Source organism: Echinops telfairi, unplaced genomic scaffold (assembly GCF_000313985.2).
Source record: "Echinops telfairi isolate 266 unplaced genomic scaffold, ASM31398v2 ScPeMD7_1;HRSCAF=3_0, whole genome shotgun sequence".
Taxonomy (NCBI): domain Eukaryota; kingdom Metazoa; phylum Chordata; class Mammalia; order Afrosoricida; family Tenrecidae; genus Echinops; species Echinops telfairi.
This window is the reverse complement of record NW_022103896.1, coordinates 73,273,970-73,286,580: the sequence shown is the minus strand read 5'-3', so window position 1 is coordinate 73,286,580 and position 12,611 is coordinate 73,273,970. Positions and strand designations below refer to the sequence as shown.

General features: G+C 37.8%; 1 protein-coding gene across 1 annotated transcript in view; it reads left to right on the top strand.

Annotated features, from left to right (window-relative positions):
• Window positions 1-12,611, top strand: part of MCMDC2 (minichromosome maintenance domain containing 2) — a 27,846-nt gene that overhangs the window by 3,063 nt on the left and 12,172 nt on the right. Inside the window, exons 4-9 of the mRNA XM_004697532.2 lie at window positions 941-1,136; window positions 2,613-2,735; window positions 2,849-2,953; window positions 5,937-6,062; window positions 8,694-8,931; window positions 10,870-11,075. Coding sequence (XP_004697589.1) covers window positions 941-1,136; window positions 2,613-2,735; window positions 2,849-2,953; window positions 5,937-6,062; window positions 8,694-8,931; window positions 10,870-11,075 — 994 coding nt within the window. The remainder of the gene's footprint in view (window positions 1-940; window positions 1,137-2,612; window positions 2,736-2,848; window positions 2,954-5,936; window positions 6,063-8,693; window positions 8,932-10,869; window positions 11,076-12,611) is intronic.

The window sequence follows — 12,611 nt, the reverse complement described above, 5'->3', positions numbered from 1 at the left end:
TCTTCAGCGGTTGTGTCGGGAAGGTGAGCATCCTAGAATGCCAATTTAATAGAAGAAAGTATTCTTGCATTGAGGGAGTACTTGAGTGGGGGCCCAATGTCCTTCTGCTACCTTAATACTAAATCTATAAATATAGGCTATAAAAATAGATCTATTTCCCCATCCTCATATAAATATATCTGCATATGTACATGTCTTTATGTAGACCTGAACCTTTTTCTTAAAGGCACCAAATTAGACTGAAACAGTTGTATTACTGACAACTTGTGTGCAGCCATATGCTAATTATACAGACATGTTTAAACCAGTTTTTATTTTTTTTAGTTAACTATATAAGAGAGCTTCAAAAACCTCATGGAAAACATGGAGCTAAAAAATAATGAAATTATCTCATAAACTGTTTGAAGTCCCCTTGTATAAACTGGAATTCTAGTAGTTATGCTTTTTATGTACCCTCATATAGTTGCCCATCAGTTCTTATCTAATGGCTTTAGAGCCACCGATAATCATTACCTAAAGCCATTATTTCATTATCCAAAACCCACTTTCTGCCTTCGAGTTGATGGTCCAACTCCTATTGATCCTACATAGCGTTTCCAAGAAGGTAATTCTTTATGGGAGCAGACAGCTTCATCTTTCTGCCTAGGAGTAGCTGGTGAGTTTATTGCTAATGGGCTGTCACTGTTTTATAAATATTTTAATGATTATAACCAAGAATTTTAAGAATAGAAATAGTTCATAATGATATTTCATATTAATTAAAAAGTTTTAATTAACTTTAAAATATTTACATTTGAATCTCATGCTTAAAATTCTGATTCCTAACTATAGGAGCAAATCACTTACTTAGTTTGCTCTATAATATGTTTACATTTATTAGATTGTAGTACAAGACCAATTGGATCTACAAGTTTTATTAATATTATTATTTTCTTATTAGATTAATATAGTGCTGAAATTAACACATTTACCTCCTCTGCCAAGTTATGTGCTTGATCTTTGTAAGTTTCCACTTGACTATACATCCCAGAGATTTTATATGATGCAAGGAATTGTAATTGCAATGACAACTGTAACCAAGTATACACAAGGTGCAAGATTCCTTTGTTCAGATGAAGCGTGCCCACTTTCACAAGGTAAATATTAAAATGTAAGATAGAAGCATTAAAGAACTTATTATTTAATCCTAAATCATGTTTGTAATTAGTTATGAAAGGTCCACAGAATAGAAAAATGGAATAAAATTTGGTACGCCCTAGTGTTTATGTTGACTTTGTATCATCTTGAAATGTTTCCTTTTGAGGTTGTTCCACTTACTAACAAGTGCTCCTGTAACACTGACATCACACAGCAATGCAAGAGCATGAACATGTTCTTCTCACACCTTATTTTATGATTGGTTTTGCTCATGATTTTCCATCGCCATACAATGTCCTTTTCCCAATCATTTGGCTTAGTAACAGTTCATTCCTTCTGCAAGGAATCTTTCCTATTTGTCCTCTTACTGCAAGATACTCCTCTTCTATCTGCCTCAACACTCTGCAAATGACTAAGCACTGTGCTACTAACTGAAAGGTTGGCAGTTTGAGTCCACCCAGAGACTTCTCAGAAGAAAGACGTGGCAAAATCGGTGACTTTGCCTTTGTGACTGATCACACTTACACTAAGCACCAGATCAGAAAGATGGAAATGAAGATTTTTAAGGGCTTTAAACTTTGGCCTGGGGTGCCCGGTGCCCTCTGCCCCGGTACTTCCTCCAGAGACACCCAAGGTTAGAGAGGTTGATGTTGAGCAACATACTTTGGTGAAATACCTGATGGAACTAACTGTGTTGAACTACTACTCCTTCTCAGATTGCAGCAGGAGTTTTTTGCTTAGCACTGAAAATTCTTGATAATGGTGAATGGACACCAACTGGGCAGCATTGCCTGTCATACACGAAGAATCTCTTTATCCTGTTATGCAGCACCTGGCTAAGAATTTAGTCATGGTGAATCAGGGGCTTACAAAGCACATGACTAGCAAGAACAAGTATGCCACATCTAAACATACTAAGATCAGCACTCTAGCACAGCTGAACTCTGCGATAGTTCAAGATCTAGCCAAGGCTGTGGCCAAGGTGTAACTTGTGAATTTGAGTTGGAATATTTTAATATCTACAAATAAAATTGGCACTATGTGCTATCTGTATATATTATGATACACATATTTAATAGTCTACAGCTCTTTTTTATTTTTATAACTTAACTCATTTGAATGTGATTGCTTCATTTGTTGGCAACCTACTTCCAAAAGACCCCAAGCATGAACACCATATGGAAGACAGTCTTACTGCCAGACACAGGTAGTCACCATGTGTCAACATCCACTTAATGGCAACCGGCCTTTTTTTCCCCCCTTCTTAATTTTATTAATGCAGTTGTCACATATTACAATGATCTGTTTAAGCACCATTGAGCACAACGCCTAGTAAGAAAGAGGAGTCCAAGAAATGTTCATTGAGCTGCTGTTCCCACATGCAAAATTCACTCAATCATACTTTGAATTACACTAATTTTAAAGGATTAGAAATGAATGGCTGAATCAAATTTAGCTAACCTGTTTTCTTTCAGGGTTCCAATATATAAGAGTGCATGTGCCTGGTGCTACAGAATCTGCAACAGTAAGAAATGACTTCTTGTGTAAGCTGTGTGCTTCTTCACTTCAAGAAGACAGAAAATTTAGAGTACTTGGTGGTAAAAATGCTTTTGTATTTTTAATTGCAGTATTTAAAATAGTGATTGTAACAATGTGGAAGTTGACTTAGATATTATATTCTAATAACTCCCTTTTTTTTTTTACTCTTAAGATAAACAGATTGTTGAAGTAATTTCCACAAAGGCACTCCGGGCTTTTCAACGAGTTTCTAACAACCAGCCATTCAGGTTTCAATCTCTTATAATATTCCTGAGAGGTGAGTAAATTGCACTTGAACTCAAAATAAATTGCTATAAAATATTTAATTGATTTATCCTGATTTTGAATTATTTTTTTAACTTTATTTTTGAGAATCTTGTATGTTTTTATTCCTGAGGGATTTTTTTTTAAACTTTTTTTTTTTAATTTAAAAGATCATTTAATTGGGGACACTTACAGCTCTCTTTTTTTTTTACTGTCTCATTTCTTTTTCTTTTAAAGATCATTTTATTGGAAGCTCTTACAGCTTTTATAACAATCCCTACACCAATTCTATCAAGCATATTTGTTCACATATTGCCACCATTATTTTCTAAATATTTACTTTCTAGTTGAGCCCTTGGTATTAGCTTTTCCCCCCCCCTCCCTCCTGCACTCCACCCTCGTAACCCCTTGATGTTATAAATTATTGTTTTCATATCTTACATCACCCACTGTCTTCCTCCACGGTTTCTATTGTTCATCTCCCTGGGGTGGTGAGTGGTGGTGGTGATGTGTTGATTATTACAATTGGTTCCCCCTTCCTCCCCTCCTCTCCCTGTCTTCCCCCTCCACTCCTGGTATCACTACTCCCATTCCTGTTCCTGGATTCCGTGTGTCCTGAGCATTTATCTCCTATCTGTACCTGGGTACATGCTCTGGTCTAGCCCTCAGTGAAAGGCAGGAATGGGGTCATGATATTGGGGGGTGAGGAAGCCTTAAGAAACCAGAGGAATATTATGTGTTTCATTGTTGCTATACTGCGCCCTGGTTGACTCATCCCTTCCTTGTGACCCTTCTGTGAGGGGATGTCCCATTGTCTACAGATGGTTTTGGGGTCTCTGCTCTGACCCCCCTCATTCTCAACAGTGTTTTATTTGTTTGTTTGTTTGTTTGGGGTCTTCTGATGCCTGTTACCCGATCCCGTGGACACCTCGTGATCGCACAGGCTGGTTGCTTCTCTGCTAGATGGCCGCCTGTTTACCTTCAAGCCTTCTTGTTTAGCTAATGTATCAATCATTTATCCATTCATTCAAATAAGTTATTTTTAAAAATATTAGTACTAAAATGAATAAAGATAATCAGTATCTGCTATGTCCCAAGCACTGTGGTAAGTTCACAGTCATTTTAAGCTAATATTTTAAGTCATATACACATCTTTCTATGTGTATATGTCAAGTGTAAATCTTGGGGGATTGTAAGGCGACCTGGTGGCACAGTGGTTAAAGTGCTCAGCTCCTAAATGAAAGGTTAGGGGTTCAAGGAAGTACAAGCTACTTCCTGGGAGGAAGATGTGGCAATCTGCTCCTATAAAGATTGACAGCCTTGGAAATCCCATGGGGCAGTTCTGCCCTGTCCTGTGGGGTCTCTGTGAGACGGAACCAACTCAACAGCAATGGGCTGGGCGTGGGGATTTAAGTTAGAACAGAAGCTTCATGAGGGTAGAGAGTTTAGTATCTTGCTACATAGTAAAAACTAAAAGATGTTTGTTAAGTGAATGAGTGAACATTGCAATAGTCAGCTCGCAAGGACTACCTGGGTAGAGATCTGACAGAGTGTGACAAAAAGGGCATTCACTCAGCAAAGAGGTGAGTCTTCACTGTGAGACCAGAACTGTGGAAATAAAGATGGTGTTCAGACTCCTTCTTTAGTCTAAAATTAAAAGAATTAAACTGTTTAGAAAGAGAGGTCATACATATAAATCATGTAGAGGAAACTCAGGATTTAGAAAAGTAGATATTCAAATTAAGAACTCTTTGACAAAGTTTGACAAGCTCAAGGCAGACATGAAGCTCAGATGATAATAGGTAAATTTTATATATAGCAGTTACTAAGGGTCCTATTACAGATATTAATTAATTTAGGCACAACAACCCTATAAGGTAGGTTCTACTGTTATCTCATCTTGCAGTGAAAAAACTGAGGCACAGAAGTTTACCAAGGTCACATAGTTACTAAATAGCAGAGCCAGAATTCTAATGCAGGCAATCCAGCCTCGAAGTCTACTTTAACTACTTTACTATATACTGTATTTAAACCATACATTGCGATATAGATGTACAACTGGCTATCCATCTCACAAGCTAACTTCAAGCTCAGTGGTTCAGACCCACCAGCCACTCCAAAGGAGCAAAGAGAAGGCTGTCTGTCCGCGTAAAGATTGCCATCTTGAAAACCCTACCTGCACAGGGTTGCTGTGGTCAGAATTGACTCTCTGATAGCAGGTTTGGTTTGGGTTTCATCCAAATTATATTTTAGTAGAAGACACTTTCTTTAAATAAATTCTTGCATAGAACCTAAATAAATAGGTGGGAACATCAAAATTTGTTATTATAAGCAGGCTTTTGTAAGTTGGCATGGGAAGAGATCCACAGACGTGCTAGACTTCCTTCTTGATCTTTCCTTCACTTCATGACACATGTCCAAACTGTAAGATTCTATGAAACAACTGAAAAGAGTATCCATTTAAGGAGATGATAGTCTCTATTTCTATTTTCACTTGTCATTCATCCTTTGGCTGGGTGTTTGTGTGTTTAGTTGGTGGTTTTTTGTTTTTGCTTTGTTACCAAAAACTTACTACCATGGAGTTGATTTTGACTCATCACAACCCTATGGGGGAGAGTAGAACTGGTACCCAGGGTTTCTGAGGCTTCAAATCTTTGTGAGAGCAGACAATGCTTAACCCATTACTCTACCAAGGTTCCTTCAATGCAAAGATAATTCATATCATATACAATGACTTTTTTCTCCCTTTTGACTATAAGAGAGTATCTTGCTGTTACTTGGTTATGGAAGTTCATTTGTCATTTCATGTAAGCATCAAAATTTATCAGCAATAATATTGTCTCAGTTTACATTACTATTACCACTCTATATGAATATTACAGTAAACAAAAGTAAATAGTGTACGGTACTTCTAACTCAGCTAGAGAATTATTACTGGATCATGTACATGTTTCATTTAGTGAATAAGTATTTTATCCTATGTTTAATAATTTTAGATGAATCTGTGAATAAAATGAATGTAGGAAATGAGTATAAAATTATTGGAATTCCAACCTGTGTCCAAACCTCACAAAGTGCTGTGTGTGTAGAGGCAAGTAGCATCACTTTTTGTAATCCTAAAGGTAAGGAAAATGCTAGTATCATAATTTTTTCAATCTATTTGTTCAGCAGATAATTAGCTAATTAGCAGATAATTAGCTACCTATATGCTATGTACTCTTGTAAGCACTACGTATCCAGTTATGATAAAGAAAGTTAAAGTGCTTGCTCTTGTGGGGCATAAATTCTATGCTAGTCAAGAAGCATATAAAGTAATCAATTATCCACTAGCTGCTCTGAGGGAGAAAGATGAGAATCTTTGCTCTTACAAAGATTGACAGTCTCAGAAACACTCTACAGGGTCACTATGAGTCAGGATCAACTCAAAGGCAGTGGGTAAAATGCTAAGTAAATTGTGGGGTCTAAGTGGGAGAACCCAATAAAACAGCATCCTTTTCTCATATGAATTCTCAACCAATTGAGAACTAAGACAAAAGTATGAGATAAATGAAAGTCAAAAAATCACCTATATTACTCACAATTTTCTTTACAAACTCCAGCATAATTAGACATTAAGTGAACAACATTTGAAATCTGATCTACTCTTTTAATTTGGCTGACAAATGTCTAGTATGAGCATCAACTCAACAGCACTAACAAAAATGATATGTACACACCTTTCTTCCAAGACATCTCTGATGTACACAGCTTCATATATATATATCCTATATCAGGAGTGGGTGGTTTTTCTGCCACAGGCCATATAGATATAACAGTATACTGGTCAAACATTTAATTAACTCATCCCTAGTGTGATGGTTGAAACTTCTCTTTGGTGAGGCAAGTAATGTTAGCCAGGATTGATAATTTCACGAGGGCCTGGCCTGCCTTATATGGCCCCAGGGCTGAATGGGCCCAAGAGCACTATATGAAAAAGAATACAGCATCAGAATTGGAGGAAGGCTCACTACCAGCCTGTGATATGCAGATGACAATCTTGTTGCTGAAAGTGAAGAGGCTTTGAAGCACTTATAATGAAGATCAAAGACTACAGTCTTCAGTATGGTTTCCAACTCAATATACAAAAAGCCAAAATCCTAACAACAGGGCCAATAAACATACCATGCTAAATGGAGGAAAGGTTGAAATGTCAAGTGCTTTACTTTACTTGGAGCCTCAATCAGCATCCACTGAAGTAGCAGTCAGTACTTTCAAAATTCACCACCACGACCACCAGTTGCTGGCAAGACTTACTGACGGCGATCCAGAGTTTTCAAGGGCTGAGCTTCCAGAAGGGTGCCTCTTAATGGACAACTTCCAACTTTTGGTTAGCACCCAAGAGAGTTAACTGTTTGCACCCCCACGGACTCCATTTCAAAATGGTATTGTTGGTTGTCATCCATTTTCTTTTTGTTTTAATCGTTTTATTAGGGGCTCATCCAACTCATCACAATCCATACATACATCAATTGTGTAAAGCACATTTGTACATTCATTGCCCTCATCAGTCTCAAAACATTTGCTCTCCACTTAAGCCCCCGGCATTAGGTCCTCATTTTTCCCCTCCCTCCCTGCTCCCCCCTCCCTCATGAACCCTTCATAATTTATAAATTATTATTTTGTCATATCTTGCCCTGTTCGACGTCTCATCCATTTTCAACAGAACAGAACAGCCCCAGAGTGTTTTATAAGCGGTAGTCTTTATGCAGATATCAGTTCTTGCAAGAATACACTGAACTGCCAACTTTTTGGTTAACCAGAGAACACCTAATTATCAAGCTACAAAAGCTCCTGGCTTTCAAAGTGTGTGTTTATCCCGTCGATTCTAACACATAGCAGCCCTGCACGCAGTGTAGCCCTGCCCTATATGATTTCTTAGGCTGAAATCTTCATGAGAGCAGAACCCCAGGTCTTTTCTCCCTTAGACAGCTGAGTTCGAACTGCTGACCTTCCCATTAGCAACCAAACATGTAACTATTACACCACCAGAGCTCCTTAATCTCAAAATCTTCCCTTTCAACAGCCACATTTTTTTGCTGCCATTCTGCTTTGTAACCCTCAATGAAGGTGGTATTATTCAAACACAGAACTATAGGAGCAAACAATAATTTGGGAAGCCCTTGTTCCGGCTTTCCTTTGTTGTTGCTAGCTGCCATAATGGTGGCCTCATGCAAAGTGGAATTAAATGCCGCCCAATCCTGAGCCATCCCCATGATTGGTTGGGGGGTCAGACTGTTAGTGTGGAAGTTCTGTTGAAGTCCTTTCAATATCATGGCAAGATGCAAACAAACCTCCATGGACAGCAGGGTGGTGGCTGCTGTGAGGAGCATTATTTGGGAATCCAAAAGGCTCTCTCTCTCATCAGAGGCAAGAACCACCACAACCCCCTGCCTGTGCTTACATGTCTTAAGAGAATGAAGTATGTGCTTGCAACCACCCAAAGCCTGTCTATGTGGACACACTAGGTTGACAGCTTACTTTTATTACATCCCCTGGGATCGAAATAATAGGCCAGTGTGACTGCCCCCCACCAGTCATAACATAATATCATGATGAGAATTCAAATATTGTATCATTAAAAGAAGTACAACTTGATAATACTTTAGACACGTGGGGTTAAAAAAATCTACCAGGGTTAAAAAAAAAAATCTACCATGGTACCTTCTTATGGTTTTACAGTCCTTTCTAATACATGTACTAATGTTTACTTTCAGTTCCTTCAGGAATTAGTGACAACTTCAGGTGTCTTCTCTCCTTAACGTCCAGCTCATGCTGGAAGTTTACAGCAATACTTGCCAACATCTTTGCATCACAAATTGTTCCTCCTGGGACTTATAATTTGCTCAAGCTCTGTTTGTTAATGAGTCTTGTACAGACAAGTGACCGTAACAAGGAACTGGAAGATTGCCTAGATGTTTTAATTATAACAAATGATACTCTACTTGTAGACAGGTAAAATAGTGGTATGAATCTGTATACTTATAAATTATATTTATAAAGGTTTTTATAAATCTTTTCCATGAGCATGACGACAAGATGAACATTTAATATATCTGAGTATATTTAAATAAACTTTTGTCCATGAAGTTTAAAACTTTTAAAACATGAATAAACGAGTTATTTGCCTTCGATATTTTAAGTCTAATATTTAAATTTTCAATGTATTTCACATCTCAGACCTTTACAAATAAATGTTTTTCTCCTGTGCTTCTTTGCCCCCTATATACTACCTCAAACTCTATAGGGCTTTTGTGCTTTGATTTCATTTTTAAATAATCTTCCCTGTAAGTGTCAGCAGAAGAGTCCTGATGGCATAGTGGTTATATGTTGAGCTGCTAACTGGCAGTTAGCAGCTCAACATATAACCACTATCAAAACCATCAACCACTCTCCAGGAGACAGAGAAGGCTTTCTACTCTCATAGTTAGCATCTCAGAAACCCACAAGGGCAGTTCTACCCTGTACTATCGTATAGGGTGGCTATGAATCGGAATGGACTTGATATCAATGAGTTTTGGTTGTTTTTGTTTGTTTTACTTTGAAAGTGTCAACAAGTCATTTTTTATTAATCTGAAATATTCCATTCAAATACTGATTCACCTACACCCAAATAGCCCATGGAGTCAATACCAAATCATGGGGACCCCCTAGGAGAGTATATAACTGTTTCATAGGTTTTCCGAGGCTGTGAATCTTTATGGAAGCGGTCTGCCTTATATTTATCCCTTCAAACAGCTGGGGGGGTTCAAAACTTGGGCCTTTTTGGTTAGCCCCCCAACACATAACCCATTATGCCACCAGAATTTCTATACACAAATAAACCTCTGGAAAGAATTCTAAGATTGCCATTTGGGGGGAATCTTGAAAGGATCCTCTATTCAGCATTTTGAAAGCTACATACATGCATATAAAGCAACTCTGTATGTGTCAGAGTAAAACTGTGCTCCATAAAAGTTTTAGTGGTTGATATTTTGAAAGTAGATTACTAGGCCTTTCTCTCATAGCATCTCAAAGTAGACTCACACTTCTATCCTTTAACTGAGCATGTTAACTGTTTTTTCCAGCTAGGAATAAGTTCTTTTTCCATGTTAATATCTTGTATGGAATTCTAAAATCAAAATACATGTATCCAATGAACTTTAAAATAAAAACCCAAATGAACATTAATTGCACAGTTGATGTTTTGCTAAGACTAAATTGCCACCAACAATATAATACAGTGCTAACTACTACAGATTGTACCAATTTTTTCTTCCACTAATAAAGCAAGAAGGAGTCCTGGTAGTTTAGTGGGTTAAGTGTTGGGCTGCTAACCTACAGGTTGGCAGTTTGAACGGAGCAGATGCTCTGTGGGAGGATAAAGGGGTTTGCTTATGTAAAGATTTACAACTGCAGTATTTTAGGGAGCAGCTATATTCTGCCTTATCAGATCACTATCTGTCAGAATCAACTCAATGGCAGTGTGTACATGGATATTCTCAAGCCATGGTAACACAGTGGTGCTCAGCGGCTAACCGAAAGTTGGGTGCTTTGAACCCACAAGCCACCCCTGGGAGTAGATGTGGCCTTGGCGATCCGATGGTGCAGTTCTACCCTGTCCTCTACAGTTGCTACATATCAGAACGAAGTTGACAGTAATAAGATTGTTTGGGTTTATAGGTAATTCTTAAGACATTATTTTAATACTTACCTATTTTTGTTTATGTGTCTCTTTCTAGGCTGTGAGTTTTCCAAGTTAAGGGCTAAGTCTTACATGCATTTTTATTCTTGGCATCTAAATAGCCTATCTGAACTACTCAATAAACATTGTATTTTGTAATTGTTGATATTTTATGACCTCTGATGATCAAATATTAAGTAATAGTAATTAATAATGTATTTTTCCCCTAGGCTTTTGAAATTCAGTATAAACCTTGTACCCCGTGGTATACATCATCCAGTTTCTTCTGAAATTTTTCCTACTCTATCCAGGAATAAGTATGGAACTGGAGGAGTTAGCATTCAAGCGGGTAGTGCTTTGTTAGCTAAAGGTGCTATCTGCTATATAGGAGACTTATCTTTACACAAAAAAGATAAACTTGAACAACTTCAATCAGGTAAGTAGTTTTTTAAAATTACTTTTCACTTATTTAACCTACAGTTTCAGCATTGTCAAGAAGTTGTCTAAAAGTTCTAGGAATTGAGAAAGTATAATAAATAATATTTATTTCAGTTTTATAAATAAAGCCGGAGAATTCTAATATGCATATGCAGAGTTTTAATTTTTGCTCTAAGTTGTGCTAACACAAGACTTTATTTGGTCTAGATTTATACCTAAAAAGTAAGTAGACAGATATGGACAGAGCAAAGAGCAGTTAGAGCTTTGTACTCTTGGCAAACTTCATGTGCCAAGATCAAAGTAATAATAGACCATGCAAACTACAGCCTCTACTAGCAGTTGGCAAGGAGAAGTTGATGATGCTGACTAGTATATGGCCCTACTACTACTGATCTTACTGGGACCACAGAAGGTCTGTTCAGAATGAAAGAAAACTATAGAACAAAATTTAAAATTATAATAAAGTTCAGACTTGCTGGTCTGATTGAGACTGGTAGAACCTCCAAGACTGTGGCCCTTCGATCCCCTTGTAACCTGGAGTTGAGCCCTTGTCAATGAATTACCTTGCAACCGAGCAATAGGCAGGCCTATGAAGTGAGCAGTAACACCCATGAAAAACATTCTCCTCAGAACAATCAACAATACAAGACTAAAAAGGCAGTATGTATCCCTAAATAAGGTTCAGAAAGTACAGAAGAAAGGGTGAGTAGGAATGAAGAACCCAGGAAAGATGCAGGAGGAGTACCGTTAAATTAAGAGAACTGCAACTAATGTTGTGAAACAAAATGTGTATAAATTTTAACCTGAAAAACTATTTTTCTCTGTAAATTTTTATACAAATCACAATTTAAAAAAGAATGTGCAAGGATGCTGAGGACACTTGGCATAGTACTAAGAGAGTGCAGGAAGGAATTTTTTACCATGATGCCAAAAAAAGTCAGTGGAGAAAGGCAAGTTTGTCAACAAATGCTAAAGAAATAAAGGGCCAGTAAATTTTGAAAAGTGAATCTCTATTCATACATCAAAATCATACACAATAATTAGTTTGAAATGGTGTGTTAGGCTGGGTTTTCTAAAGCAGTAAAACCAGTGACATCTATATATATTTTAAAAACTTTCTGTCAAAAGAATGGCCCACACAGCCACAGAACAGGCAAGCCCAGTTTGGCATAAATCTGTGGTTCAGATGCTAAACTGGAGGCCCATCTTGACTCATGAAGCTGCCAGGCCAGGGAACCACGAAGCAGGGAGATGAACCAGGAGACAAGAGGACAAAGCAGGAAGACCACAGTTGGTGTAAACAGAGGTGGATTGGCAAGTCAGGTGTTAGGCTCTGATGACTTTATGGTCAGTTGGCAATATGATGAGCTGTTGGTAGCTCCCAGGACCAGCAGGATACACGACAGGCTGCTAATCCAGGTCCCAAGTAGCCTGATGCAGGATCCAGACCAGTAGGAAGAAACAGAGAGGGGAATTTTTCACATTGTCAGGTTATATACATGAAGTAGGCCACGCACCCCCAAAAAACACCAAC